The sequence below is a fragment of the Lissotriton vulgaris genome, chromosome 4_1, assembly GCF_964263255.1.
Source record: "Lissotriton vulgaris chromosome 4_1, aLisVul1.2, whole genome shotgun sequence".
NCBI lineage: Eukaryota > Metazoa > Chordata > Amphibia > Caudata > Salamandridae > Lissotriton > Lissotriton vulgaris.
The window spans coordinates 2,064,096,138-2,064,123,021 of NC_141691.1; the positions used below are offsets into that span (position 1 = coordinate 2,064,096,138).

The window sequence follows — 26,884 nt, forward strand, 5'->3', positions numbered from 1 at the left end:
GCGGCCCCCTGGCATATATAGTATTCAGTGCCCCGAGGAGGTGGCAGTCCCCGGGGCTTGAAAAAAAAAGCCAACACTTCCTGGTTGAAGTGTTGACAGCCAATACAATTTTAGTAGGATCTGAGAGTCCACTGCAAGGACTTGCGTCACCAGACATCTATGTTTTTTAAAGATAGATATCTAAACCATTTCCTAACAGATTTACTCCAAATCAAAAAAGCATGCTTTCTGGACCACCTTCTAGCTTTCTTCCAAATGTGGTGTAATTCTGTTCAGCAGTTTGGGCTTTAGTCGTGTTCAAAAAATGAAAATCTACAAAGACTAAACATGAAGAAAACGAGTATTGCCCCCCCCCCCTTTTTCTGGGCCCCGCTTAACAGATCACCCTGAAACTTTCAAACTTTCAACATAGCAGCTGAACCAACAAGCATTGGTAAATGCAGTAGGTTTCACCTAGTTGATTAATAATACGTTGTTTTTTGTTGTAAGTTACAGTTTGCTGAGTAGCTGTATAATATAAGTTACAAAAGTCTGATAAAGTGTTATGACTCGTTTGTGTACAAAAATGCAATATATTATGCTGATACTAATGGTATATTGTGGGTAAATAATAGCAACATTTTTGAAAAATGAAATGAGAGAAATAATAGAATGAATTGATGCAATAGCAATATTATGTGTTTAGAGGAGTTCTGACAACTTTTGGGTCGATGCCACTGCACCTGCTGCACCATTCAAATCATGCCCCTAGTGCCTGCAAGGTAACTGTATTTGTGACTGCCTGTTTAGTAGCAAAATATTGCAATATTTGGTGTTTACCGGAGTTCTGACAACTTTTGTTCCTGCGCCACTGCACCTGCAGCATCACTGAAATCAAGACCCTAGAGCCGGCAACATAACTGCACTTGTGACTGCCTGTTCAGTAGTAACATTTAGCAATATCCTGTCTTTAGTGGGATCCCCAGGACATTTGGGCCTGGTGCCACTGCTCCTGCTGCATCATTCAAATGAAGCCCTTTCTAACTGTAAGGTAACTGTAATTATGACTGCCTGCATAGTACTAAAATATAGCAATATTAGGTGTTTATAGGAGTTCTGACAACTTTTCGGACCAGTGCCACTGCACCTGTTGCACCATTGACATCATGACTCTAATGTTGCAAGATAACTTCATTTTTGACTGCCTGTTTAGTAGTAAAATATAGCAACAATCGGTGTTTAGTGGGGTGTCTATAGCTTTTGGTCCCAGTGCCACTGGACTTGCTGCACTATTGAAATCACGTCCCTAGTGAAGGAACAGGCTCCAGTCAAAAAACTCTAGGAATACTTTTATAACAGCCACATAACCGTGTTTACAATCCAAGACTCTGCAGCAGTTGATGGTGCTGTAATATAATACGGAAACTGTCCTAAAAGATAAAGGAGGTTAAAACATCCCTTCAGAGCACCATAAACCATGCTCATGTAAAGCACAGCAATCACTTTGTTCAGGTTTATGTATATTAACCTTATTTTTAACGTGCAATGTTTATTACAACATTTAGAATTTGATCACAATGACCAAATATATTACGTTTTCAAAATCAATTCGATAATGCCTACAAAGTGCAAAGAAAGGTACTGAGGCATGAATAGGAATTACCACAAACGTTCAAAGGCTAGGGCATCTGCTTTACACAATGAAGTAATAAAAATCAAGCATTCCGGCATACTGTTAGAAGCTGTAAGCTTTTTTTTGTGGGAAGAGATCTTATCTCATTGTTTAACAATCCCCGAAGTCTTGTCAGGGAATGGGACTTAAACAGTGTGAACAGCTTTAGTAGAAGATAAGTATTGTAAATGTGTGCAGCCAGGGGAAGATAGGTATCGGTAAATAGTATACGCTTTGCAGCTTTAACGTAAGACAAAAAGTTCCACCCACTAACGCGGATTGGAATGAGTACTTCCGCCTTGGGATACTGATAAGAAAACCCCCTTTTTAAATATATTAAAAACAATAGATTTCACACGCAAAGCACAAGCGCTGTGTAGGTTAAAGCTAACAAAAACAAAACTATTGGGTTTGCCAACTCTACTTTTAGGCTTGGAACTGTACATTGTTTTTGTGTGACTATTAAACCCTGAATTAGATATAGTATTTGAGATGAATGCTCGGAAATCAGCAGGCTGTTGTTTTCACTTAACCCTAGCTTTATTTTTCTTCTGCTATGTTGTAGCAGATACGTTTTTAGGTCCCAAAGGCCTGCTGGTTGTTGGCTCAGAGGGCCAAGACCCAGCTCTCTATGCGAGGGCAACACACAAATGCGAAAGACACACAAACCAGGTGCCAAACCAGCAGAACAACTGATCTGTTCTATATCTCTGAACCTAGCAAGCTCCTTCGGATTTTGTTAAGCCACTTTAGAGCTCGGTGTCAGACGGTTAAGTCTAATTAGCTTTGCGTTTTACTACAGAGGTTTCTCATCTCTCTCTGCTCTTCAAATGTGTGAGGGAGAGGGGGAAAGAGCAAGCACTATACTCGATAGCTGAGCTGGTTGATGAGAGCAGTGCCTGTTCTCGTCCACATGTGCTAGGAAGTAAGCAAAATATCTCTTGTGTGTCCGCCCTCCGTGCCCTCTCTGAATGGGCTTACACAATAGGAAGACGACAACATCCCTGTGGAAGAGCTGCTGCTCTTTGAAATTGCATGGGAAGTTACCAATAAAGGTTTGTGAAGCATTTTTGCTATATGTGATATGGTTTAAAGGCAACAATACAGAGGGGCGTGGCTAGCAGTCGAACGGGATGGTCGCTGCCTAGAGCGGCTCCTGAGCCTTCGCCGCATTAATCCGTTCCATTGATCCGCTCTTTGCACTGTTTGGTCCCCCGCTGTGTCGGAGGACTGCATTAACCCTTCCGGGTGATGTGGCTCGCCCCTGGGGGGCTCGGGGCGCTCCAGCGGCATCGAATTCAATCCGTGGAGGAGGCCGACCTGCGGCCAAGATGGCGTCTGGCGTCGGAGCTCTTTCCCCTGCTCTGACGCGATAAGGTGGATGGCTCCTGCTGGGCCGCCCGAGGCAAGTGAACGATGCTAGCGGCCATTGGTGGCGGCCGACGACGGCTGTGGGGCAGTTCCTTGGACGTGCGCTGCACCCTCTCTGTGGCTGGACGCGCGGACGGCGGACCGGAGGTAAGGTGCACCGGGCCAGGGACGCATCTACGCAAGTCCCCCGGCTCCGGGGCCTACCTCGGACAGCACCGTGAACAAGTGGGGCCTTGGCTGCCCCCCTGACGCTGCAGCACCACAGCGGGCCCTGTCAACGGCCCTCAGCCCTCCCCCCCCCATTGTTGGTGTGGGAGTCGGGGGGAGTTTTACACTTCTCCAGTGTTGCTGTTGGGCCTGCTTCCACCCTCGAGGCCCGAGCCAATCCCGCGGCTTGAATGACGGCTGGCCTTCTTATTCTGGACTCGCTCACGATCCATACGCTGTGCTTCCCTGTGGGGCCCCTGGTCTGCCGTGCTGCGGTCTGCGTGTTGGTCCCTACTGATCCTTTACACCTGCGGTCCTGGGCCTACGCTGGAGCTGTGCTGCCCATCTGCTGCCTGGTGGCATCACCTGCGGAGCCTCCGTGGTGTAGTAGGTCTGCGGTGGGGTGAAGGTGCGGTGGCGACCCCTGGACTCTTACTGCATTGGTGGGAATTCTCTCTGTGGCTTCGTGGCAGATTGGGCACGCAGAGCCCTCTTCTCTGGGACCCACTGGGATTACCTGGGAGACAGGCCACCTATCACGGCCTGCCTGCTCTTACGCTAGAGAAACCGCTGGGCCTGTCTCCCCTTTGCGGTGCAGTGACTTGCCAGTTGCCTCAATGGCGTCCAATAGAGGAAATAGGTTGACGCAACAGAAATCGATTATAAAGTTCTCCTGGAATGCCAGGGGGGACGCTAAGGAACAGGCACCGGACGGAGACCCGAAGGTGATACCTGCGTCGCCTGCCACGAAATCTCTGACTCTAGAGGACGTTGTGGAAGCTATAGCGGGTGTACATACTTCCCTCGAGACGCGTATTGACTCAGTTAATATTGAGGTCACCCACCTACGCGCAGACCTTTGGAAGATAGACTCCAAGGTTAGGGACGTGGAGATCAAGACTGCAGCTCTCGTGGATGACACCTCGACACTCCAGTAACAGGTTGCCCATCTTCAGAAACAGCAACTACAGATGTGTGAACAGCTGGATGATTACGAAGGACGGGCGAGACGCAACAACATTCGAATCATGCGCGTTCCGGAACGCATGGAGGAACCTGCGGCCGACCTCTTTGTGGAGAAGCTGGTGTTGCAACACTTTATGCCCAAACGCCTTTCCAACTTCTTTTCTATCGAGCGGGCTCACAGGGTCCCTGGAGGCCGGCCGAAACCTGGGACCCCACGCGCCTGATTCTGGCCCGGGTGTTCAACTTTCGGGACAGAGATGTCATACTTCAGACAGCCAGGACGAATGCACCCTTGCAGCTTGACAATGCCAACATAACGTTTTTTCCGGACTTTACCGTGAAGGTGCAGGCTCGTCGACGTAACTTTCTCGAGGTGAAGAAGGCGATGACGGACAAAGGCCTCAAATATTCGATGTTGTTCCCGGCCAAGCTACGGGTGGAGTCGGATGGTAAGATATGGTTTTTCTTCACTCCAGAGGAGGCGTGGGAGTGGCTAGAAGGATGGCGCACTTAGGAACGGACCTCAGACGAGCATGGATCACCTGGGGCCGAGAGGCGCCATGATCATTCATCGGAGCGAGCTGACCGGAGCAGCGGGGTGGACCGTGGAGACTAACGGTGTAATTATGGGGACATTCTTCCTCTTGGCTTGGACGTCATCATACACAATTCCCCTGGATGTGTTATTTGCCCGCCTCCTCTTTTGTGTCTGTAGGGCGAGGTCCGCATTCATGGAGCAAGATCTCCGCCCTAGTTCTCTTTGGACCTGTGGGTGGTATGTGGTAGTCATTTGAAAGTTCCTCCTGGGGGTGTCGCAGCACCTGGACTGGTATGTCTTTTGAATATTATTGATTTACACTATTAGCTCTGCATTGGCGAGTGGCGCGGTGGTCTATTAAGCGCCCTGTGTATGGTAGGGAGGGCGACAGGCACTCCGCCTAGTTGGGGTGTGGATAGTTCTGAATCCGCGGGCAGGGAAGCAGGGTGGGGGGGGTGGAGGGAGAGGGGGGGAGAGCTGGGATGTGGTTTAGTTTGATTGTTTTTTTTAGTTTTTGTTTTTAGAGCATGTTATAATGTTGTGATTTGTTGGCCACGGGGCTCGGCATCCAAGGTCCCCCTGGGATTTCGCTGTGTCTTAATCCGGACCTTCATTGGAGGCAGATAGGTCCTTGGCCCCGCCTGTCTCACTTTCTTTTTTCACAATCTTCACCATGACAGACCTCCTTGATAGAAAACTTACACTCATGACATGGAATGTTAACGGGTTGGGTAACAAAATTACAAGAGGGGTGGTCCTTCAATTTGTCAGACGTCATGCTCCTGATTTAGTACTCTTGCAGGAGACACACCTGGTTGGCAACTGCTGCCGCGCACTTCAACGTGGGGGGTATAAACTGCTAGTTCACGCAGGGTTCACCTCTGGTTCTCAAAGGACAGGTATCCTTGTAAAAAAAAACCCTGGCGCTGATACCTACTAACTCTTGGGCAGATGATGAGGGGAGATTTGTGGTCCTTGAGGCGACCTGGTAGGGCCGACACTTGAATGTAATCTCTGCATACCTACCACAGGCACTGGGGGGTGAGGCGCTACGAGCTCTGGGCAAGATAATGATAGATCTCCCTCAAGGTACACTAGTGATGGGTGGGGACTTTAATTTTACGATGAACGACCAACTGGATAGACATCCCAGCGGAGCTCCCACAGATCTGGGTCGGAACTGGCGGACTTTACTCAGGCAATGGGATTCACAGACGTCTGGCACTCACTACACCCTGACACTCCCCATTATACATATTATTCCAATGCTCACCTTAGCATGTCTCGCATTGATGACATCTGCTGTCCCCTAGCCGATGTGGGTTATCTTCAAAATATGCGGGGCCTCCCTAGGGGTTTCTCCGACCATTCCCCTCTCAGTGTTGAGCTCACTTATCATCGACAGTTCACTTGTGGTCTGATCATTATTAGCCCTTGGATCTTAAAAATTCCCGATATTAAGGAAGATTTGATTGAACAGTCAGACTTCTATTTTTCTGAGAATGTAGGCTCCGTGCAGTCAGCGGTTATGGTATGGGAGGCCTACAAGGCAGTAATCAAAGGTAGGGTGCTCGCCCTCAAGGTGGGATATGTGCGTAAACATAACGAGCAAGTGCTCCAGGCTGAAGCTGATCTGCTCTGCCTTGAATCTGACCACAATGCCAATCCCTCCGATGCTACAGCACGTCGGCTCCAAACAAAACAGTTGGAATACAGAACTTTGACTTCGGAGGTGTCGCGGACCCAGCTCCTCCACACCCGCCACAGAATATATGAGCTAGGTGATCGTGCTGGCGTGGTTAGAACGTCGCGAGCAGGGATCGAGATGAGTTCCCTTGCTTATCCGCTCTGATGACTCTAGGGTTACTGACCCTTGGGAGGTGGCTGAGGCTTTCGCCGACCACCTTGAGCAGGTCTATACAGCCAGAGCACACTATACCGCTGATGAATCTCGGCAATTACTTGAGGAAATGCACCTACCCACCATATCAGAGGCTGAGAGAGATGCGTTGGACGCAGCACTCAAAGTGGAGGAGGTTCACAGTGCCATCTTCGCGCTTAAATGCGGAAAGGCCATGGGTCGCAGCAGACTCCCTATTGAATTCCTAAAGGCAACGGCTTTGGGTATAACTCCCCACCTGAAAAACATGTTCGAAGAGAGTTGCGAGAAGGGCACTCTACCGCTCGACCAGAGGCTTGCCTCTATAGTGGTCCTCCCTAAACCGAGTAAACCACCCACAGAGTGTAGCTCATACAGACCGATCTAGGTAATTAGCTCAGAGGCCAAGGTGCTAGCCAAGCTCTTGGCAACACAGCTCCTCACGGTATTACCCACATTGATTCATGCTGACCAGTCCGGGTTCCTCCCGGATCGCAACTCGGCCCTGAATCTCCGTAGGGCCAACAACGTACTCGGTAGGATGCCATATATCCAAGAAGGAGCCGCAATCCTTTCACTAGACGCCAAGATGGCTTTCGATTCCATTGAATGGACGTACCTTTTTGCTGTCCTCACGCGATACGGCTTTGGCCCTAAATTCATTCAATGGGTTTGTCTCTTTTATACACCGATCTATTGGCCACACCTCCCGGCAATTTCCGCTGCATAGGGGGACCAGACAGGGCTGCCCCCAGTCGCCGTTGTTGTTCGCTCTCACTTTGGAACCGTTGGCACATTGGGTCCGGGAGGATGCCTCCATTAGGGGCCTTAAATGGAGTGACGATATAACTGATAAAATTTCCCTTTATGCAGACGACATCTTGGTCTAAATGGCCTCCCCAGCATCTTCAATCAATAACCTCTTTCATGTCGTCACGAATTTTGGGAAGTATTACGGCTATGCTATCAATTGGTCGAAGTCGGCCCTATTCATGCTGCATGGCCCCCCACCGGTTCTACCTCGGGGCTATTCTATTCCCCTGGCACAGGACAACTTTAGGTACCTTGGTATTTTCGTCACTCCGGACCCAAAAATCTTTCTCGACCGTAATCTAAAGTGCCCATTGCAGCGACTGCATGAGGATATTTCTCACTGGAGGTCATTACCTCTATCCCTCTCTGGTAGAACCGCCCTCTTCAAAATGTTAGCACTCCCATGCTTCCTATATGCCTTCCAAAACTGCCCCTTCCCTATTGCGGAGTCCTTCTTCAATACACTGGAGGGGGAACTGCGCCTATTGCTGTGGGACAGAAAGGCCCCAGGTATTGCTCTCCGCAAACTCACCAAGGGGTGGTACGATGGCGGCATTGCTCTGCCCGACATGCGTTTGTATTATTGGGCCTCCCAGCTAGTTGCCACGAATTCCTGGATCCATGGGCCACCTACTAACCCGGCCTTCCACTTGAAGAGATACCAGACTGGGCCCGAGGGGTATCTGGGGGCACTTTATAGTCGTCCCACTCATAATCGATATGTGGGTCCAATGCGCCACACAACGGCCATTTGGCATCGGGTCACTAAGAGCCTGGGCTGGCCCAACAGATTCATCAAAGCCACTCCTCTCTGGTCCTCTCAGGCCCTTGGCTCCCTTTGTTTTCACCTGGGATTAGACAAATGGGACACCATCGGTATATCAGTGCTGGGAGACTTGGTGCATAGGGAGACACTGTTGTCCTTCTCTGACTTACAACAGAAACATTCACTCTCACAAGGGGAAGCCTTCCGTTACCTCCAGATTAAACATGCTATCCTAACAAACATACATGACCTTTCCTCTCTCCCCGAGGCCTCGCCCCTGGAGGATAGGTTGCTCTCCGAACCGCTCCCTAAAAAGGCCATCTCCTGCACCGATCGCAAACTCTGCAATAATTTGCCCAGCCTGACTCCTTCCAAACCCTGCGCGACAAGTGGGAGAGGGAGGTGGACCACCTGGAGTATGACGATTGGCAAACAGCACTGATGTCCCCAAGGGAATCGGCGATTAGTCACTGCTTCCGTTTGATACAACTCAAAATCCTACATAGGACTGTTGTAGGTCTAGTCTTTTTTATATTGCCCTCATGTTATTGGCCACAGGGCTCGCGCAGCTGAATATTGTTGACACTATTAAAGTGACGTCAGCGCCAGAGTCGGCACTGACAGTTATTGCTATTCTCCCTGTCGGTCACCTGTTCCCTTCCCTCAAGCTCTTTTCGTGTGAATAAACACCACTTGTTATCCTGAGTTCCGTGAGCGTGATTTCTTCCTCACTACAAATTGGTGACGAGGACGGGATCGATGATTTTAGGAGCTTGAGGAGGAGAATTTTCGGAGGATTTCTAATTTACTCGAGGCAAGTTATTGATACTCTTGATTTCACAAAGAGTAGTCAGAGTTCTTATTTCTTCTCTCATTATTTCAGAGAGTGCCGTCGAGAGGATCGTAAGAACGTCGGCTCGCTGAGCAGAAGTGTTCGGGACGCGACGAATAAAGGAGGTGGAGTGTATTTTAGAAGTGGGAGCAGCCGTCGGAAGCAAATATTCAGGCAAGTGCGAATGTTATACGTGGCTGTGGTGTTTAACTTCTTCTAAAGCAGATTTTCGTGCATTTCAGAGTCTGGGAAAACAGAGTTGCTGCCGGTGAGGAAAAAGTGATTTACAAAAGGGGGTGGTGATGAACAAAGTGTCTGAATTAAGCAGACCACTCTTACCCAGTCCAAAGATCAGGGCTTGATCCATCACCGTTTTTTAGCTCACTGCACCATCCCAGCTCAGAACTTGGCTATATGCAAATTAGTCTGACCCTGGCCCAGTGCATCATGGGAACAGGGCAGACCAAACTACCAAGCCACTTCTTATACTGGGAAGGAAACAAGCTACCGGGGACCGGTTTCTGGCATTTCAGCCGTCTTCGGCCCGGCTTGCTTGAATCCTGATGGTGCAATGAGCAAGGGTCTCACATCTGAGAATACCCTTCCACGCTTATGGTGGACAAAAATGATTTACAAAAGGGGGTGGTGATGAACAGAGTGTCTGAATTAAGCAGACCACTCTTACCCAGTCCAAAGATCAGGGCTTGATCCATCACCGTTTTTTAGCTCACTGCACCATCCCAGCTCAGAACTTGGCTATATGCAAATTAGTCTGACCCTGGCCCAGTGCATCATGGGAACAGGGCAGACCAAACTACCAAGCCACTTCTTATACTGGGAAGGAAACAAGCTACCGGGGACCGGTTTCTGGCATTTCAGCCGTCTTCGGCCCAGCTTGCTTGAATCCTGATGGTGCAATGAGCAAGGGTCTCACATCTGAGTATAGTGCCAGAAACCGGTCCCCGGTAGCTTGTCTCCTTTCTGGTGAAGAATTGGCTTGGTAGTTTAGTCTGCCCTGTTCCCATGATGCACTGGGCCAGGGACAGACTGATTTGCATATAGCCAGGTTCTGAGCTGGGATGGGGCAGTGAGATAAATAATGGTGATGGATCAAGCCCTGATCTTTGGACTGGGTAAGAGTGGTCTGCTTAATTCAGACACTCTGTTCATCACCACCCCCTTTTCTAAATCGTTTTTGGCCACTATAGGTGTGGCAGGGTATACTCAGACATGAGTCCCTTTCTCACTGCTCCATCAGGATTCAAGCAAGCCGGGCCGAAGACGGCTGAAATGCCAGAAACCGGTCCCCGGTAGCTTGTCTCCTTTCTGGTGAAGAATTGGCTTGGTAGTTTAGTCTGCCCTGTTCCCATGATGCACTGGGCCAGGGACAGACTGATTTGCATATAGCCAGGTTCTGAGCTGGGATGGGGCAGTGAGATAAATAATGGTGATGGATCAAGCCCTGATCTTTGGACTGGGTAAGAGTGGTCTGCTTAATTCAGACACTCTGTTCATCACCACCCCCTTTTCTAAATCGTTTTTGGCCACTATAGGTGTGGCAGGGTATACTCAGACATGAGTCCCTTTCTCACTGCTCCATCAGGATTCAAGCAAGCCGGGCCGAAGACGGCTGAAATGCCAGAAACCGGTCCCCGGTAGCTTGTCTCCTTTCTGGTGAAGAATTGGCTTGGTAGTTTAGTCTGCCCTGTTCCCATGATGCACTGGGCCAGGGACAGACTGATTTGCATATAGCCAGGTCCTGAGCTGGGATGGGGCAGTGAGATAAATAATGGTGATGGATCAAGCCCTGATCTTTGGACTGGGTAAGAGTGGTCTGCTTAATTCAGACACTCTGTTCATCACCACCCCCTTTTCTAAATCGTTTTTGGCCACTATAGGTGTGGCAGGGTATACTCAGACATGAGTCCCTTTCTCACTGCTCCATCAGGATTCAAGCAAGCCGGGCCGAAGACGGCTGAAATGCCAGAAACCGGTCCCCGGTAGCTTGTCTCCTTTCTGGTGAAGAATTGGCTTGGTAGTTTAGTCTGCCCTGTTCCCATGATGCACTGGGCCAGGGACAGACTGATTTGCATATAGCCAGGTTCTGAGCTGGGATGGGGCAGTGAGATAAATAATGGTGAAGGATCAAGCCCTGATCTTTGGACTGGGTAAGAGTGGTCTGCTTAATTCAGACACTCTGTTCATCACCACCCCCTTTTCTAAATCGGTGAGGAAAAAGTGACAGAACCAACTGTCATCGGCAAGCTGACGTCAATACGTCAGCTAACAGCTGGTTACTTCACCGCAGCGGTCAAACGCTGGAGGCAGCGTAAGCGCGTCATCGCCCAGCATCGAGTGCGTGCCGCCATTTTGGGCAGAATTTTCACTCAGATTTGCTCCGTGTTTTCTCAGCACAGAAGAATCACCGTAAGGTGAAGTAAACATCAAAAAGTAGGTACAAACTTAATTGTTGATTTATAAATACCAATAGTCAACGCTGATTGTGACAAATACAATTTAAAAGTGATTTCTTCTTATAAAAGTTTCATTTCGTCAGCACAATAGCGTGGTTCATTAAAAAAGAGACCTTTGAGGAGGATAAAGCTCAGATGGCAAACAAAAGTAATTTCTGTGCCCCAGCACATTTCCTGGAATCACCTGGTAAACCAGTTATGTCATGGAAAAACTGGTACAGGGCATTTAATAATTATCTGGTAGCTATAAATGGCAAAAGATTTGAACCAGAACACAAAAAAGCTATTCTATATGGGTAACTAGGCGTTGCTGGACAAGAAATGTTTTATAGCTTACCGGAATATGAACCCGCACCTGGACAATTCATTCCACTTGACGAGTTCCAAGAAGCTGTAAAGAGACTGGAAGGACAGTTTGACGAGGAGGAAAACATAATGGTGGGCAGGCATTGATTTGCTATGAGAAAGCAATCGGAGTCTGAGAATGTAGAGGAATATATCGGCAGTTTAAGAGTATTGGCTGCCAAATGTGGGTTTGGTGACAGGGTTGATGAATAATCACGTGACCAATTTGTGTTCCATTGTCATGAGATTAAGATTCAAGAACGTTTGTTAGCATGTAAAAACCCCTCTTTGTCCGAAGTTATAGACATTGCAAAGGGAATTGAACGTTCATTAGAGGGGAGAAGAGAATTGGCCAGGTCAAGTGTTTCAGCCAATGCTAGCATTTTATATGTCAATGACAGAAGAAAAAAAGAAAATAATGTTGGCCGTTTTGTCAAGTCTAATTCAGCGGTTAATTCTTCAAATTTTGTGTGTTATAGATGTGGTTCACACAACCACAAAGCAGATTCCTTGAACTGTCCAGCTATGGGAAAAAGATGTACAAGATGCCAGAAGGTAGGGCATTTCGCTAGCGTGTGCAGAAATTTTGGTCATGAAAGAGTAGAAAGAGCAAAAGTGAATGTAGTAGAAGAATTTGATGAAGATATGTGCTCGAATATTATTTTGGCACTAGATGACAGCGGCAATTGCATAAAAGGTCCGATAGGTACTGCTCACGTGGGCGAAGTAGAGCTCAGTATAATGGCAGATTCAGGGTCGCCTATCACCATTGTGTCAGATAAAAAATATCTGAAGTACTGGCCCAATTCTGATCTGTTATCTTCAGACGTCAATCCCAAGGCGTTTGGAGAACATGACATTAACATGTTTGGGTATTTTAATGACGTGTTGAACATAAAAGGCAGATGCATTGAAACTAAAATATATGTAGTGGAACGTGGCAGAGATATTGTGGGATGGAGGGATCTGGCAAAACTGAAAATAATCCTCAAACCGGGAGCTGAGGATCCCATTGTGTTAGATGACGGCTTTGTATCTCTCATTACTGTTCCCACAGAGTCCAAAAGCAATGATTCCTCAGAGTCAGAAGGTGATTTATCTACAATTTTGAGTAAGTACAAAAGGTTGTTTGAAGAACGCATAGGTTGTGTGAAGGGATTCATGCACAGTATAGTACTTAAAAAAGATGCTTCCCCTGTAAAACACAAAGTGAGACCGTTACCTTTATCAGTTAAGGAGGAGTTACGTTTGCTGTTAGAAAAACTGGTTAAAGAAAAAGTAATTGAACCTGCAGATTCAGCAGAGTGGATTTTGGGAATAGTTTTGACAATGAAGAAAAATGGTGAGTACCGTTTGTGTGCCGATTTAAGATCGTTAAATAAGAACATTTTGGTAGATTGTTTCCCATTACCCAGGATTCAAGAGATATTAGCCAACATCTCTGGATCCAAATATTTTTCCTTGATAGATCTTAAATCGGCATACCACCAGGTAAAGTTGGATGAAAAATCCAAGATGTTAACCACTTTCATCACTCCCCTGGGAGCGTTTAGATATGTTCGTCTACCTTTTGGATTGGCATCATCTGCCAGTGTTTTTCAGAAGCTAATGGAGAACATGTTCGGCGGGATCGATGGAGTACAGAAGTTCCAGGACGATATATTGGTTCACGCAGATTCATAAAGCAAGCACAATAAGATCTTGGATACAGTATTAAACAGGTTACAAGAGAGAGGTATGACAGTCTCGAGAGATAAATGTAAATTTTTGAAGACTGAGATTGAGTATTTAGGTCATGTACTCAGTGCCGATGGCATCAAACCAAAACTGAATCTTGTACAAGCAATAACCGATGCACCCAATCCTGATAGCAAGGACGCACTCAGGTCGTTCTTAGGTCTTAGCGAGTACTACTCTAGGTTCATTGAGAGTTATGCTAGAATGGTGGAACCGTTAAGAGCACTGTTGCGCAAGGGGCAGAGTTTTAATTGGGAGGAGCAGCATGATGTGGCTTTCAAGGAGGTAAAAGAAGCGATTGTTAAAGCGCCCACATTGAAACCTTTTGATTCACATGGTTATAATGTCATTACAGTTGACGCAAGTTCAGTGGGAATTGGTGCAGTATTCACCCAAAAAGTAAGTAAGTATACCCACACAGTTGCTTTCATTTCTCGAAGATTGAATGACACCGAGAAGAATTACAGTACCATAGAAAGAGAGGCACTTGCCTGTGTTTGGGCTGTTGAGAAGCTAAAAATGTATATTTGGGGCAAGGAATTCGAGTTAATCACAGACCACAAGCCCCTCATATATTTGTTCGATGGATACGGTAGGGGTAATGGGAGAGCATCTTCTAGGTTGGTGAGATTGTTGGCCAGACTACAGGAATATAATTTTTCTATTAAACATATTTCGGGCAGGTGCAACATCAGAGCGGATTTTCTTTCCCGTTTGCCTACAGAATGTCAAGATAATCAAACAATTGAAGAAACAGAGTGTGTAGTGTCTAATGTAGATGTTATACAACAGTGCAATTTGACCATTTCGAACGAAGAGTGGGCAGAGGCCATGGGTAAGGATGCGGTTATGTTTTAGGTTAAGAAATATATGTCTACTTCATGGCCTCCCATACGTAATCTTTCATCTGATCTTAGAACATTTGTGCAAGTGGCCAATGAATTGAATATTGTGAAAGGGTGTATCAGAAGATTTGATTTGCTTGTCCCCCCCACCAGTTTTAGGAACAGGATCATAGACATGGCGCATAAAACGCATTTGGGAGCCACCATGACTAAAAGACGCCTCAAAGAACATTACTGGTGGCCGGGCATGGACCTTGATGTGAACTTATTTGTGGAAATGTGTGCTGCCTGCACAAAAGCGGACAAACATTGGAAATTAAGAACTCATGAAATGCAATTAGTTTCCGTCCCAAATTCAGCGTGGTTTAAAATTGCAATTGATATGGCAGGACCGTTTCAACGTCTTGGACAGGACGCTAAATTCATAATTGCAGTCAGTGACTACTATTTGAAGTGGATTTACCACAAATTTGTCGACACTATAGATTCTGACACACTCATTGATTTTCTACGTATGTGTTTTGACATAGAAGGTAGTCCACGTATTATTGTTTCAGACAATGGTAAACAACTTACGTCAAACAAAATTACAGATTTTTTCAAATCACATGGAATTACCCAGGAGAAAACTCCATTGTATTCTCCCAAATCCAATGGACAAATTGAACAAATCAACAGGTTCCTCAAGGCATCAAACCTACCAGTGAACGACTTTATAGGAGAAAGGGTGTTTACTTATAACATAACACACAACTCTGTCACAGGTTTTTCCCCGTTCTTTTTGTTGAGGGGAAGGAGATGCGACCACGACATTACCCCCAAGTTTATGTTGTCAGAGAACGAATTACCCCATCCGTCATTATAGATGATGAACAATTGCATGTTAAGAAAAGGATAACTGAGTGTCAATTGAGTGTCAATTGAAAAGTAAACAATATCATGACAAGGTGCATAGGGCTATCAACAAAGAGTTTCTCAAGGGAGATTGGGCATTAGCCACCAAGCCTGGTCATGTAGTCAAGGGCGAGTCTAGATACTTTGCCCCTGAAGAAGTGGTGGAGGTCTCAGAAAGAGCGGTTTGCCTCAGGTACTCTGGGTGGCGCAATAGAAGTGATGTTGTCAGAATTAACAAACAGCAAGCTGAAGTGTGGCATAGCAGTCAGGTTAATGAAAGAGGCTGCAATGATGAATACTCTTGGTTAAATACGTTTAATGGTAATGAAGCATGTATACCAGACAATGCAAGTAACAATGATGACTGCCAGCGGGGAAGTGAAAGTGGAATTGCTTATAGTTACAATATGTGTAATCCTTACAGTGAACCAGTAATTGACAAAGGAGATATCGAGCAGCTTTGTGTCAGTGACAATGCTGCCAATGATGACTCTCCCTCTGTTGCAGCAGGACCTTCTGTTGAAGTCCGCATGCATGGAGGTTGGCAGGGAACATGTACCAGGTATGGCAGGATTGCAAAACTGCCCAGTATTTACAAAGAGTATGATGTGAGTTAAAACTTCCTTTAGAAAGGGAGATGTTGTAGGTCTAGTCTTTTTAATATTGCCCTCATGTTATTGGCCACAGGGCTCGCACAGCTGAATATTGTTGACACTATTAAAGTGACGTCAGCGCCACAGTCGGCACTGACAGTTATTGCTATTTTCCCTGTCGGTCACCTGTTCCCTTCCCTCAAGCTCTTTTTGTGTGAATAAACACCACTTGTTATCCTGAATTCCGTGAGCGTGATTTCTTCCTCACTACAAGGACGTACATGTCAGGTCCCCTATTAGCCAAACTTGGTAGACGCCCGACCGACCTGTGTTTGAGGGGCTGTGGCCAGATTGGGATCTTCTACCACACCCTATGGGACTGCCCCATTATTCAAGTCCTATAGACTAGGGCGACAGGCAAAATGGCTGAAGCGCTGGGTAAATAGATTCCAATGACACCTAGGGAGGTCTCCTCAATATCTGGGGGAGACTGACCTGACGGAATTAGAACACCAATGGCTGGCCCTGGGATGTCTCCTACTAAAACGTTTGATAGCCATGAAATGGGGGACACCAGATCGTCCGTTGGTGGTGGAATGGACGGCGGAGATGGATAGAGCTATGGTCGCTGAAAAAACAGTTTACAAACTTAGAGGACGCCCTAAAAAGTGGGATAAAAAATGGGAAAAATGGAATACATATAGGGATGAGATTTGTAGTTCACCTACTGTGGACGTAGCAATGGAAAGGTCGAAGACTCGGCCCCAAAACACCCACTGAACATATTTGGTTGTCATTCCCGTGTGTATTATGCTTTTTCATGTCATTGTGTTATGTAGTGTTGATTGTGATTTGATTTTCGGATGGGACCTGTCACTGAGTCCTTAGTGGCTGTGAATCTTTTGCTCTTTGGTGTTTTGTGACCCAACTTATGTTTCCAAGCTAATGTATCGCTGATTGTGCTCTAATTTCTGTTTTTCTTTCAATAAAATTTTAATTAAAAAAAAAAAAGGTAACAATACAGAGGTCTCCTAGTTCACAAGTCCGTGGGTAAGTAACTCGCTCAGCCCAGGTTTTTCCTTTGCATTCTGGGGCTTGTAGTTCTGATTTTGTAATGCTAGCAGCATAACTACAATACCCAAAATATTAAGGGAAAACACTGGACTAGATCAGGTACTCATGAACTCGACTTGGAACATGAGAGCTAAATTTAAAGGTGCAAATGGAAAGCCTTCAAACACCCTTAGACCAAGAGTGTCCAATGCATGTCTGATCCATGCCAGTTTATCCATATAGGTCACTTTTACATACAATGAGCCATATTTATTCTCCTTTTTCAAGACAATGTGTGATTTATTCATATAAATTCATTAGTAAGTCATGAGTATTTAGTCACACCAACTCATAAAACGATATCTGTAAATCAGGAATCTAAATAAAATGTATTTACGAAATTTAGTGTGATCCTGAGTATCTGTCAAGTGTCCTATCTGCTTTGCCCCATGTTTTACACCCAAGATTTATAATCGTACTACAGCATTTTTAAATGGTAAGTCTTTAATAAATGTATCTCATTTTACTTACTTAATTTTCAAGATGTGTTAAATGTAAACCGTATAATGAAAGGTTTATTTAGAACAAGGTGGCGACCTTCCACGGGGCTAATTAGAATTAAAGGAGGAGGGCTGCATGCCCCACCCCACTCCTGGGGCCCTAGATGACCCTGGGGACCACCATTCCTCTGGGAAAGCTCCTGCAATGCCCCAGGATGCCCACCTCCAGGAAATAGCAGTTTGCTAGGGCTTGATGGGAGCACTGCTCCAGCCAAGCATTAGCAAACACTGCTCCACTTCGTACAAGCGTGAGCATGTAAAATGCTCTTGCTTGCGCGAAGCGGAGCAGAATTGCTTTTGGACAGATGGAGCTGAACAAACAAAAACAAAAAGGTACCGGCACGGCACCAGTGCACCACTCTGCAATCGCACCTCTTGGCGCCCAGCTGACTAACAGATGAAGTCCTCTTGACTGCGGGGGGTCCCTGAGGGCAAACAAGATCTCCTGTTACCTACAGTAAGTCCCACACAGCGGGATTGCTGAGAGGTGGTTGAAGCGGTACAAAAGGGGGTGGTGATGGACGGAGCATCTGAATCAATCAAACACTCACACCCAGTCAAAAGATCTGGGTTTAATCCATCACCGTTCTTTAGCCCACTCTGCCACCCCAGTTCAGACATGGCCATATGCAAATCAGTCTGACCCTGTGCCTCATGGGAACAGTCCAGCCCGAACTGCCAAGCCATGTCTTCCCTGGACCGGAAACAAGCTTCCGAGGACCGGTTTCTTGCATTCCAGCTGTCTTCAGCCCAGCTTGCTTGAATCCAGTGGCAAAGTGAGCAAGAGACTCACGTCTGAGCATACCCTGCCACACTTATGGCGGCCAAAAGCGGTACAAAAGGGGGTGGTGATGGACGGAGCATCTGAATCAATCAAACACTCACACCCAGCCAAAAGATTTGGGTTTAATCCATCACCGTTCTTTAGCCCACTCTGCCACCCCAGTTCAGACATGGCCATATGCAAATCAGCCTGACCCTGTGCCTCTTGGGAACAGTCCAGCCCGAACTGCCAAGCCATGTCTTCCCTGGACCGGAAACAAGCTTCTGAGGACCGGTTTCTGGCATTCCAGCCGTCTTCAGCCCGGCTTGCTTGAATCCAGTGGCAAAGTGAGCAAGGGACTCATGTCTGAGCATACCCTGCCAACTTATGGCGGCCAAAAGCGGTAAAAAAGGGGGTGGTGATGGACGGAGGCCACACTCCTGTTTGCCACCATTCTGCAAATGAGCCTCCTGGTGCACTACTAGTTGGGGAATGAATTCCACTTCACTCCTGACGGCCTCAGGACTAAAGTGGATTTCTTCCCCCAACCAGAAGTGCGCCAGGGGGTTCTTTTGCAAAGTGGTGGAGAAAGAGGGCCTGCCTCCAACAACCTCTTAGCAATCGAGCTGTGTGGGACTTACTGGAGGTAACAGGATCAGTAGTTGACCCCCAGGAACCCTCAGGAGTAAAGTGGACTTCATCCTCCAACCAGTAGTGCGTCAGGAGGCACGTTTGCAGAGTGGCGGAAAATGGGAGTGCGGCCTCTGAAGACTTCTCAGCAATCCCATTGTGTGGGACTTACTGGAGGTAACAGGAGGGGGAGTTGGCCCCCGAGGACCCTATGGAGCCAAGCGGACTTCATCCCCCAGCCAGAAGTGCTCCAGGAGGTGCGTTTGCAGAGTGGTGGAGAAAAGGGCCTGACCTCGGAAGACCTCTCAGCATTCTCGCTGTGTGGAACCAGTAGAAGCGATTTACCAGCCTCTCCCAGGTCTTGGTCAGCCCAGATGCCCAGTCAAGGGAATATCATAAGCCAGGTTAAAGAGGAACTCCCAGTACTGCTGAGGGACCACCAGCACCATTCAGGAGTTATCAAAGCAGGGGGACAACATGTAACCCTGAACTTGCCAATTGGGCGACTAAGTCTTTTCACAGTAAAAGAGATAGTTTTAGACTGTGCAGGCCCGTAGAAGGTCTCAGTGTGGACACCAAACATAATTGCATTCAGCTCAGCTCTATTTACCTTTATATTTCTTCATCTCCTCTTCAGGTTTCTGAATTTGTAGAACTTCGTTTTCCTTTCTTTTCTTCATCTCCTGCTCTGGACCCTGAAACTTCACCTCCTTACACCTGGAAGGACACACAAATCATTGTAGTGTTACAGAACACTGTTATTGGAAATAAAATACTGCAATTACAGGAGCTCTTGCAGGACAGCACTTGGTATGTCTTACTATACACACACAAACACAAACACACACACACAAACACAACCCCAGCCGCTTTAGTGGTCATCTGAAAGTGTCATGCATTAGCCCTTCCACTCTGAACACCCCTCTGAACCTTGCAGAGATTAGCACAAGATAATACAAGCTTAAAGATCTTAAAGGAAACAGTGAAAACCTCAGCTACCAACACACATGGCTGCTCTAACTCTCTCTTCATCTCTTTCTATTTATCTGATTACCTGTATAACTCTTTCTTCTTCTCTCATACCCCTTCGTGTTTTCTCGCTCTCTCTGGCCCTCTTTTTCAGAAAGCTCCAGAGATTTGAAATGTAACTGTGAACATTGCCTGTTATTGCAAACACTCACAAACACTAACTCTTTGTACCACGCTATCTTAACTTTATTTAATTCTCCCCTTTTCTCCCACTTTTCCTCTCTATTTTACTCTAACATCACAAACATAATTGTGAACAGATGCTGTTATTACCCTCACTCACTGTTTCTATCTCTGTCTCAGCATCTGTATCTCCGAGTCCCTCTTTGCTTCTCTGTAACTGAATAATACTTACCCCCTACCACATACTCAAACTTTTTCTTTCGCTCTCTTGCCAACGCTTTTGGTTTGCTTGTCTCTTTCTCATAACATTTTTAGGATTTCAAAGGCAGATGTGAATATTCTCACACACAATCTTTCTCATTCCCTATCTGTATGTATGTATGTATGTATGTATGTGTATATATACCTCCCAACTTACTACCCACTCTCACAATCTCCTGTGTCGGTCAGTCTCTCTTTCTGTTTCTCTTTCTCTCCACTTTGCTTTCTCCCTCTCCCTTTACACCTCCTATAAAATCTCAGTAGTGCTGAGTATTAGTGTCTGTGAAATCCTGCATACAGCGCCATGTCAGTGAAAGCCTCGGCCTGGAATTACTACATGTCCAATCAATGGAGCTCCTCCACCTTGTGATCCCTGATCCTAGTGATCCCTGAAATCCTAAAATGTGAAATTTCTAGAGCCATGATCTTTGAAATCTCTGCAGTTCTGCACCTTGGAATGTCTGTATCCCTGTATCTAGGAATTTCTGTATTCATGTAACTTGGAATCTCTGGATTCCCATACTTTAGAATAACTGAAGGCCTGTACCCTGAGATATCTAAGCAGCTAAGCGTTGGACTCACTTAAGTCCTGCAATTTAGAGAATCTGGGATTCAGGACATTGATTCTCTGGCTCTCTGTATATTTGAATCACTGGGACCCTGCACAGTTGACTCACTGAAGTTCTGCACCTTGGAATTTATCAAGCCCTGCACCTTGGAGGCTTTGACCTATTGTACCATGGAGACTCTGGGTTCCTGCAGCTTGGAGGCTTTGAACTACGGCACCTTGGAGTCTCTGAGCACCTGCACCATGAGACTTTGATGTCCAGTACCCTGAGGACTATAAGGTCCTGCATCTTGGAGATGCTGATGCCCTGCACCTTGGGAAATCAGGGTTCCTGCACATTGGAGACATTGAGGTCCTGTACCTCTGGTACTCTGTGGTTTTTCACCTTGGATTCTCTGAAGTCCTGCACCCTGCACTTTGGACCATGACACAAATTCTGTTTGCGGATATCTCACTTCAAGGCTAGGACCTGTGGGTTAACTAATTCTAAATGGATGCTTGTAACACCTCCCTAAGATGGATCCTCAACTTTTCTTCTGTTTGTTGTTAACTGCTAAAAAAATAATTCAATCAACAAGAGAGTAAGGGTTGGAATCAACACTCCCATGCCCCTCCTCAAATCAATATTTCAAACAACAAGAGAGTGTTAGTACTAAACATCCAACTCAGTAGGCAAGTAAAGAATTTATTCAGGCACTACTGAACTTAACAGAAGAGAAAGTTGTTTACCAGTGGGAGAAAAATAGGGTGCACGTGCTCAAATAACTAGCTAAAAAAGAACCCTCAGGCCCCAGTGAAACACTGGTAGCCAGTTGTCTTCATTGGGTTCCCATTATTAGCTAGAGAAGGTGAAAGTGAATTAAAAAGAATGTGGACTACTCCTCGAAATTAGTTTAATAGGAGGGTAGCTCTAACTCTATTAAAAACTGTGTTTAGAAAACGTGACAATTTTCTGGACTAATACAAGGTTGTGCAATTTAGAACCAATCAGTCCCTTAGAATAGTGACAAAGATAAAGCTAAAGAATATGGTCAACATGTTTCTGCTTTATGAGCATTACTCCGCTCAGCATTCGTCAGGACCAGGTATAAAAAATAATACCGCTCACTGATCAAAGCACGCTAAAGTGCTCGGACCCAGTGGTGGTAGTAAGGACCAATACGACCTGTGATTGTCGAAACTCCTTTAGGAAATTCTTCCTCAGTTTGAACAAACTCCTTATTGTAGGAGAGATGATAGTGATCTGTATGGGACGGATAAAAAACATCCAAATTATGACCCCTTGAAAAAGTGTTTTTACACAGATAAGCTATGAACATGTGCACATGTCTATATCAGACATTATATATATATATATATAGACACCCTTACTATACCATTATTGTCTGTACCCTTTCCTTGAAAATTGTTTGAAAGGGGCTTGCTAGTCAAATATATATTCATCATATTAGAAAAAGAACCCACATTCTTCATTATCTGTGGTAATAGAATGTAAATCAGGAGTGAGTGATTGTATAAAAACAGTGCTCGATTCACTATACAAATGGTTAAGAACTCGAAGTATTAACTCCTAAGGACACTTCCATAAGAAGCATATGGGGCGCAGCACACTACAAAGGAGAGGAGGTCCAAACAGCACTTACTATTCAACATCAAGTGGAATGCCCCATGGGCGTAGCGGCTGGAGGAATTCTTCACGTTTGGCTATCTAACGTGAAAACAAAAAGGGCATTTCACTGAAGGAATTATATCCAATTAAAATTACGAAAGTGAGCTTTACAAAGCGAGACTTACTTGTCTCCAAACGGCTCCCCGCAGTAAACCTACACGCGGCCACATCCGCCGCCCGTAGCAACAAACGCGCAATGAAGGTCGCGTTCGATATAAACAAAAAACGGGGGCGTGCGTCTGACGCGAAGCGTGTAATCACGTGATTTTGGGCAAACGCGTCATGTTCTTAAAGGCGCCTGTTTGTTTTTTAGTGGATGCACGCCACCGGGAAACTTTGAGCCGGACTAATGGAATAACTCAAAGTACCCAATATTTAATAGATATATACAAATAGCAAAATTAGAGCAATTCCATGGAATGGAGTCAACAGATGAGAATATATTCACCATAAATGACCGATGTTAGGAATATAATCACCTAATTGTCGATCAACCCCTTAGTCCCCACATAGGGGAATGGACCAGTTTATATTGCTATGTCCTCAAAATTCAAGACCACAGGACAGAAAAAGACTATGAAACAGATGAAATGCCCTGCTTGTAAAGGACATTATACTGGGAATGTAATCACCTCATTCTCAATCATAAATCAGTGCACGTCTGGGGGAGCGAAAAGAGTCAGTTTTTACTGTAGGGTCCCCAGACTGTACAGCCAAAGGTAGTAGAAAGACAATTAAACTGGGGTGGTAAAGTTGTCTATCTACGCATGACGGAGCCCCATGGGATATCGTCATTAAGACCATATTTATGGGTAGAAAGACGGTATACCCATCGTTGCTCCTTTTCGTATAGCGTACCTTCATTGTTAGAGCTCAGCTGTTCAATTATAACCCATTTCACATCATTCGGGCAATGGCCTTGCTCCAGGAAATGGGTAGTCAGTTTTGTAGTGTTCCTACCACATCGAATGTTGCTGCGATGTTCTCCTATTCTAGTTTTGATTTTTCTGGTGGTCATCTCTACGTACCTGAGGCCACACGGACAAGTAATTAAGTAGATGACGTTACATGAATTACAGTTGGTGTGGCCTCGTAGGTGCCATGTTTTGCCCTCTTCTAATTGTAGTGTTTTAGTAGATGACGTAAGGTGGCATACACTACATCCCCCGCAGGGGAAATGGCCAGTAACTGAAGGCAAACCCCAGGCATTTAGAACAGATGCATCATGTGGTAAATGGTTTGTTCTTGGACGGGTATGTACTAGCGCGTCATGTAGACTCCGATCTCTTTTATACGAAAAGAGTGGCTTCTGCCAATTTCTTCCGTTACTAGTCAGAATCTGCCAGTGTTTTCCAATGCAGCGACTTACAGAGTTGGAAATGTTATTATAAGTTGTGACACAGGTCAAGGGAACCTCAGATTCACTTTCTTTTTCATTGTCCTCCAACAGAGCTTCTCTGTTGTTATTTCTCGCTCTCTTACGACTCTTATTTAGAATTCTTTTGGGGTATCCTCTCTGTTCTAATTTAGTTGTTAAGTCATCCGCTTGTTTGTTGAAGTCCGCGGTATTGCTACAATTTCTACGTACACGTAGATATTGGCCGAATGGAAGATTTTCACGTAATGAGCGCGGGTGAAAACTGGAGAAATGAAGGAGATTGTTCCTACAGGTTGGTTTGTAGTAGGTTTTACTCGTTAATCGGTTCCCAGTTTTTGTCAGTGTGACATCTAAAAAGACAATGGATGTTAAATCATATTGGTGTGTGAATCTTAAATGAGGATCACAAGTATTGACCCAATCAAAGAAGGAATGTAAACTTTCTTCCGACCCTTTCCAGATTAAAAGCACATCATCAATGTACCTCTGCCACAGGATAACATTGAGAGCATAGGGATTGGTATTTGCTAAGATGTGCGTTTTCTCGAAGTTGTAAACATACAACCCCGCTATACTGGGGGCAAAAGTACTGCCCATCGAGGTGCCAGTCTTCTGTAAGTAAAACGTGTTCTGGTATTGGAAGAAATTCCGTTTTAAAGCCAGCGTGGCGCAATCCATTACAAAGGTCTTGGAGGTGTTGTACGACCAAGTAGTTTGGTCCAGAATGTCTGCCAAAACCTTTAAGGTAGCGTCTTGGGGGATACATGTATATAAACTTTCAATGTCTAGGGACACTAGGTAGCATGGTTCCTCAGGCAGTTGTACGTTAAGCAACATTGAAAGTAGACTTTTTGTATCCTTGATGTAGGTACTGGTTGATTGAATTAGAGGTTTGAAGAAAAAAATCACAGTACTTAGAGAGTGGTTCCAACTGGGAACCGATCCCTGACACTATAGGTCTTCCCGGAGGTGGTGTACGATTTTTGTGAGTTTTGGGAAGAGTGTAAAAGTAGGGGACTTTCTCTTCAGAGTTGGTAAGGAAATCAGCCTCTTGTTTGGTGATATATCCGTCTCTCTCTGCTGTGGAGACAAGTTCCAGAATTTCATCTTTAAGGAAAGGAGAAGGGTCTTGTTGGAGTATAGTATAGCTGTTAGTATCTCCCAGGAGCCTCTTGCACTCAACATCGTAAGCCGTGGCATCCTGGATAACTATACCTCCCCCCTTGTCAGCACTTTTGATAACTATGTCTTGATTATCTTGTAGAGATTTAATAGCCTTAAATTCTCCTGCTGTCAGATTTTTGAAGGATGTCGGTTCAGTCAGAGCCTCTACTTCCAGTGATATGGCCTGTTCAAAGGCTATAATGTCAGCCGGTATCAAGTGAGTTGGAGGGGTGAAGTTGGATTTATTTTTAAAAGGTGTGTCACCCGCTGTAACTGGAAGTGGTGTATCTCGTTGTTCAAAAAAGGATTTCAATCTAAGTTTCCGAAAAAACTCTCCTAGTTTGCATTTCAGTTTAAAACGATCTAGGCGAGGGCTGGGTATAAAACGTAGTCCTTTTTCTAGCACTGAGGTTTCTTCTTTTGTTAGGGTCACTTTAGATAAGTTTGTTATCAGACTTACTGGTTGCTCGGTCCCGCCCTCTGATCTTGAGCCTTGCTCCGTGTGTTGTCCCCCACTGTTTCTTTAGGGCCCCAGTGTACTTGATTGCCAGTTCTTCTCTTTCCCCTGCCTCTCCGGCCAAAACCTAAAAAAGGCTGTGGGTACATATTTTGATGGAACTGTTGTGGCGGGGGAGCAAAATGTGGGTTCCAACCAAATTGTGGAGGAATTGGCGGTTGGTTGAAGGGATGAAAGCCCCCGGGTCCTTGGTGTGGATAGGGGAACCAGTGCTGATTGTATTGGTTGTAATTTTGTTTTCCCCTGCCTCTGCCTCGCTGTTTATTACCTTTACTATCAGTGCTCGAATTACTAGAGTCCGAGTCTGCTGAGGTATCTAGATCTTCATTGGTGCGAGTAGGAGGTGCATAATCTTGGCTAGCATAAGGGTAGGTTTTATCATAGGACCATTTTTTTAAATCCTTTTGAAATTTGGCTACTTTGGACTGTGCGAGGTTTTCCTTGTATTCATTAAGCTCTTTATTGAACTCTTCGAGCTTCTTTTTGTAGCCTGTAACGGTTGCTTTTATATGAGCTTCTGTGGCTTGGATCTCTACTAATAAAGCCTCAGAAAGACGCATAGCTGTCTTGATGATAAGGATAGCCCAGTCATGCGTACAGTGCCAGGCTATTTGTGCCCATTCTTTTCTGAATACACTGTCGTCCAAAAATATACGTGGTGCATTAGTGACCAAAAGGCCTTTGGGGGCCATTTTGTTATTGAGGTATTCTTTCATCATAGTACCATGTAGAATTGCTCTAAATGGGAGTGTTGATTCCAACCCTTACTCTCTTGTTGATTGAATTATTCTAAGCAGCGCGCAGCTGCGAGAGTACATATTTTAAACCAATTCTCAGGAGCTCTTTTGTATTTAAACAGTGCATCGTAATACACTTTTATAATGGAGGCATCGGGCCTGTCATATTCTAGAGAGGAGGCTGACGTAATTCTAAATGATACTTCCCTTTTTGCAGACCCATTAGTCGCCCAAGCTATATCCCAGACAACTGACTGGGACAAACTGGGTGAACAAAAGAAAAATAGAATTAGAGCAATTCTACATGGTACTATGATGAAAGAATACCTCAATTATTAGTTAGTTAGTTAGTTATTATTAGTAATGGTAAAAGTAATAAACAGCGAGGCAGAGGCAGGGGAAAACAAAATTACAACCAATACAATCAGCACTGGTTCCCCTATCCACACCAAGGACCCGGGGGCTTTCATCCCTTCAACCAACCGCCAATTCCTCCACAATTTGGTTGGAACCCACATTTT

The 26,884-nt window shown here is 45.6% G+C and overlaps 1 protein-coding gene across 2 annotated transcripts in view; it reads right to left on the reverse strand.

The window, feature by feature from the left end:
• The window catches only part of LOC147724987 (E3 ubiquitin-protein ligase TRIM39-like), a 147,833-nt gene that overhangs the window by 34,910 nt on the left and 86,039 nt on the right, over positions 1-26,884 (reverse strand). For both annotated transcript variants that reach the window (XR_015309943.1, XM_086966466.1), the window contains exon 5: positions 19,528-19,634. Coding sequence is in view for 1 of the 2 variants with exons in the window: in XM_086966466.1 (XP_086822592.1) it covers positions 19,528-19,634 (107 nt within the window). In the remaining variant the exon portion in view is untranslated. The remainder of the gene's footprint in view (positions 1-19,527; positions 19,635-26,884) is intronic.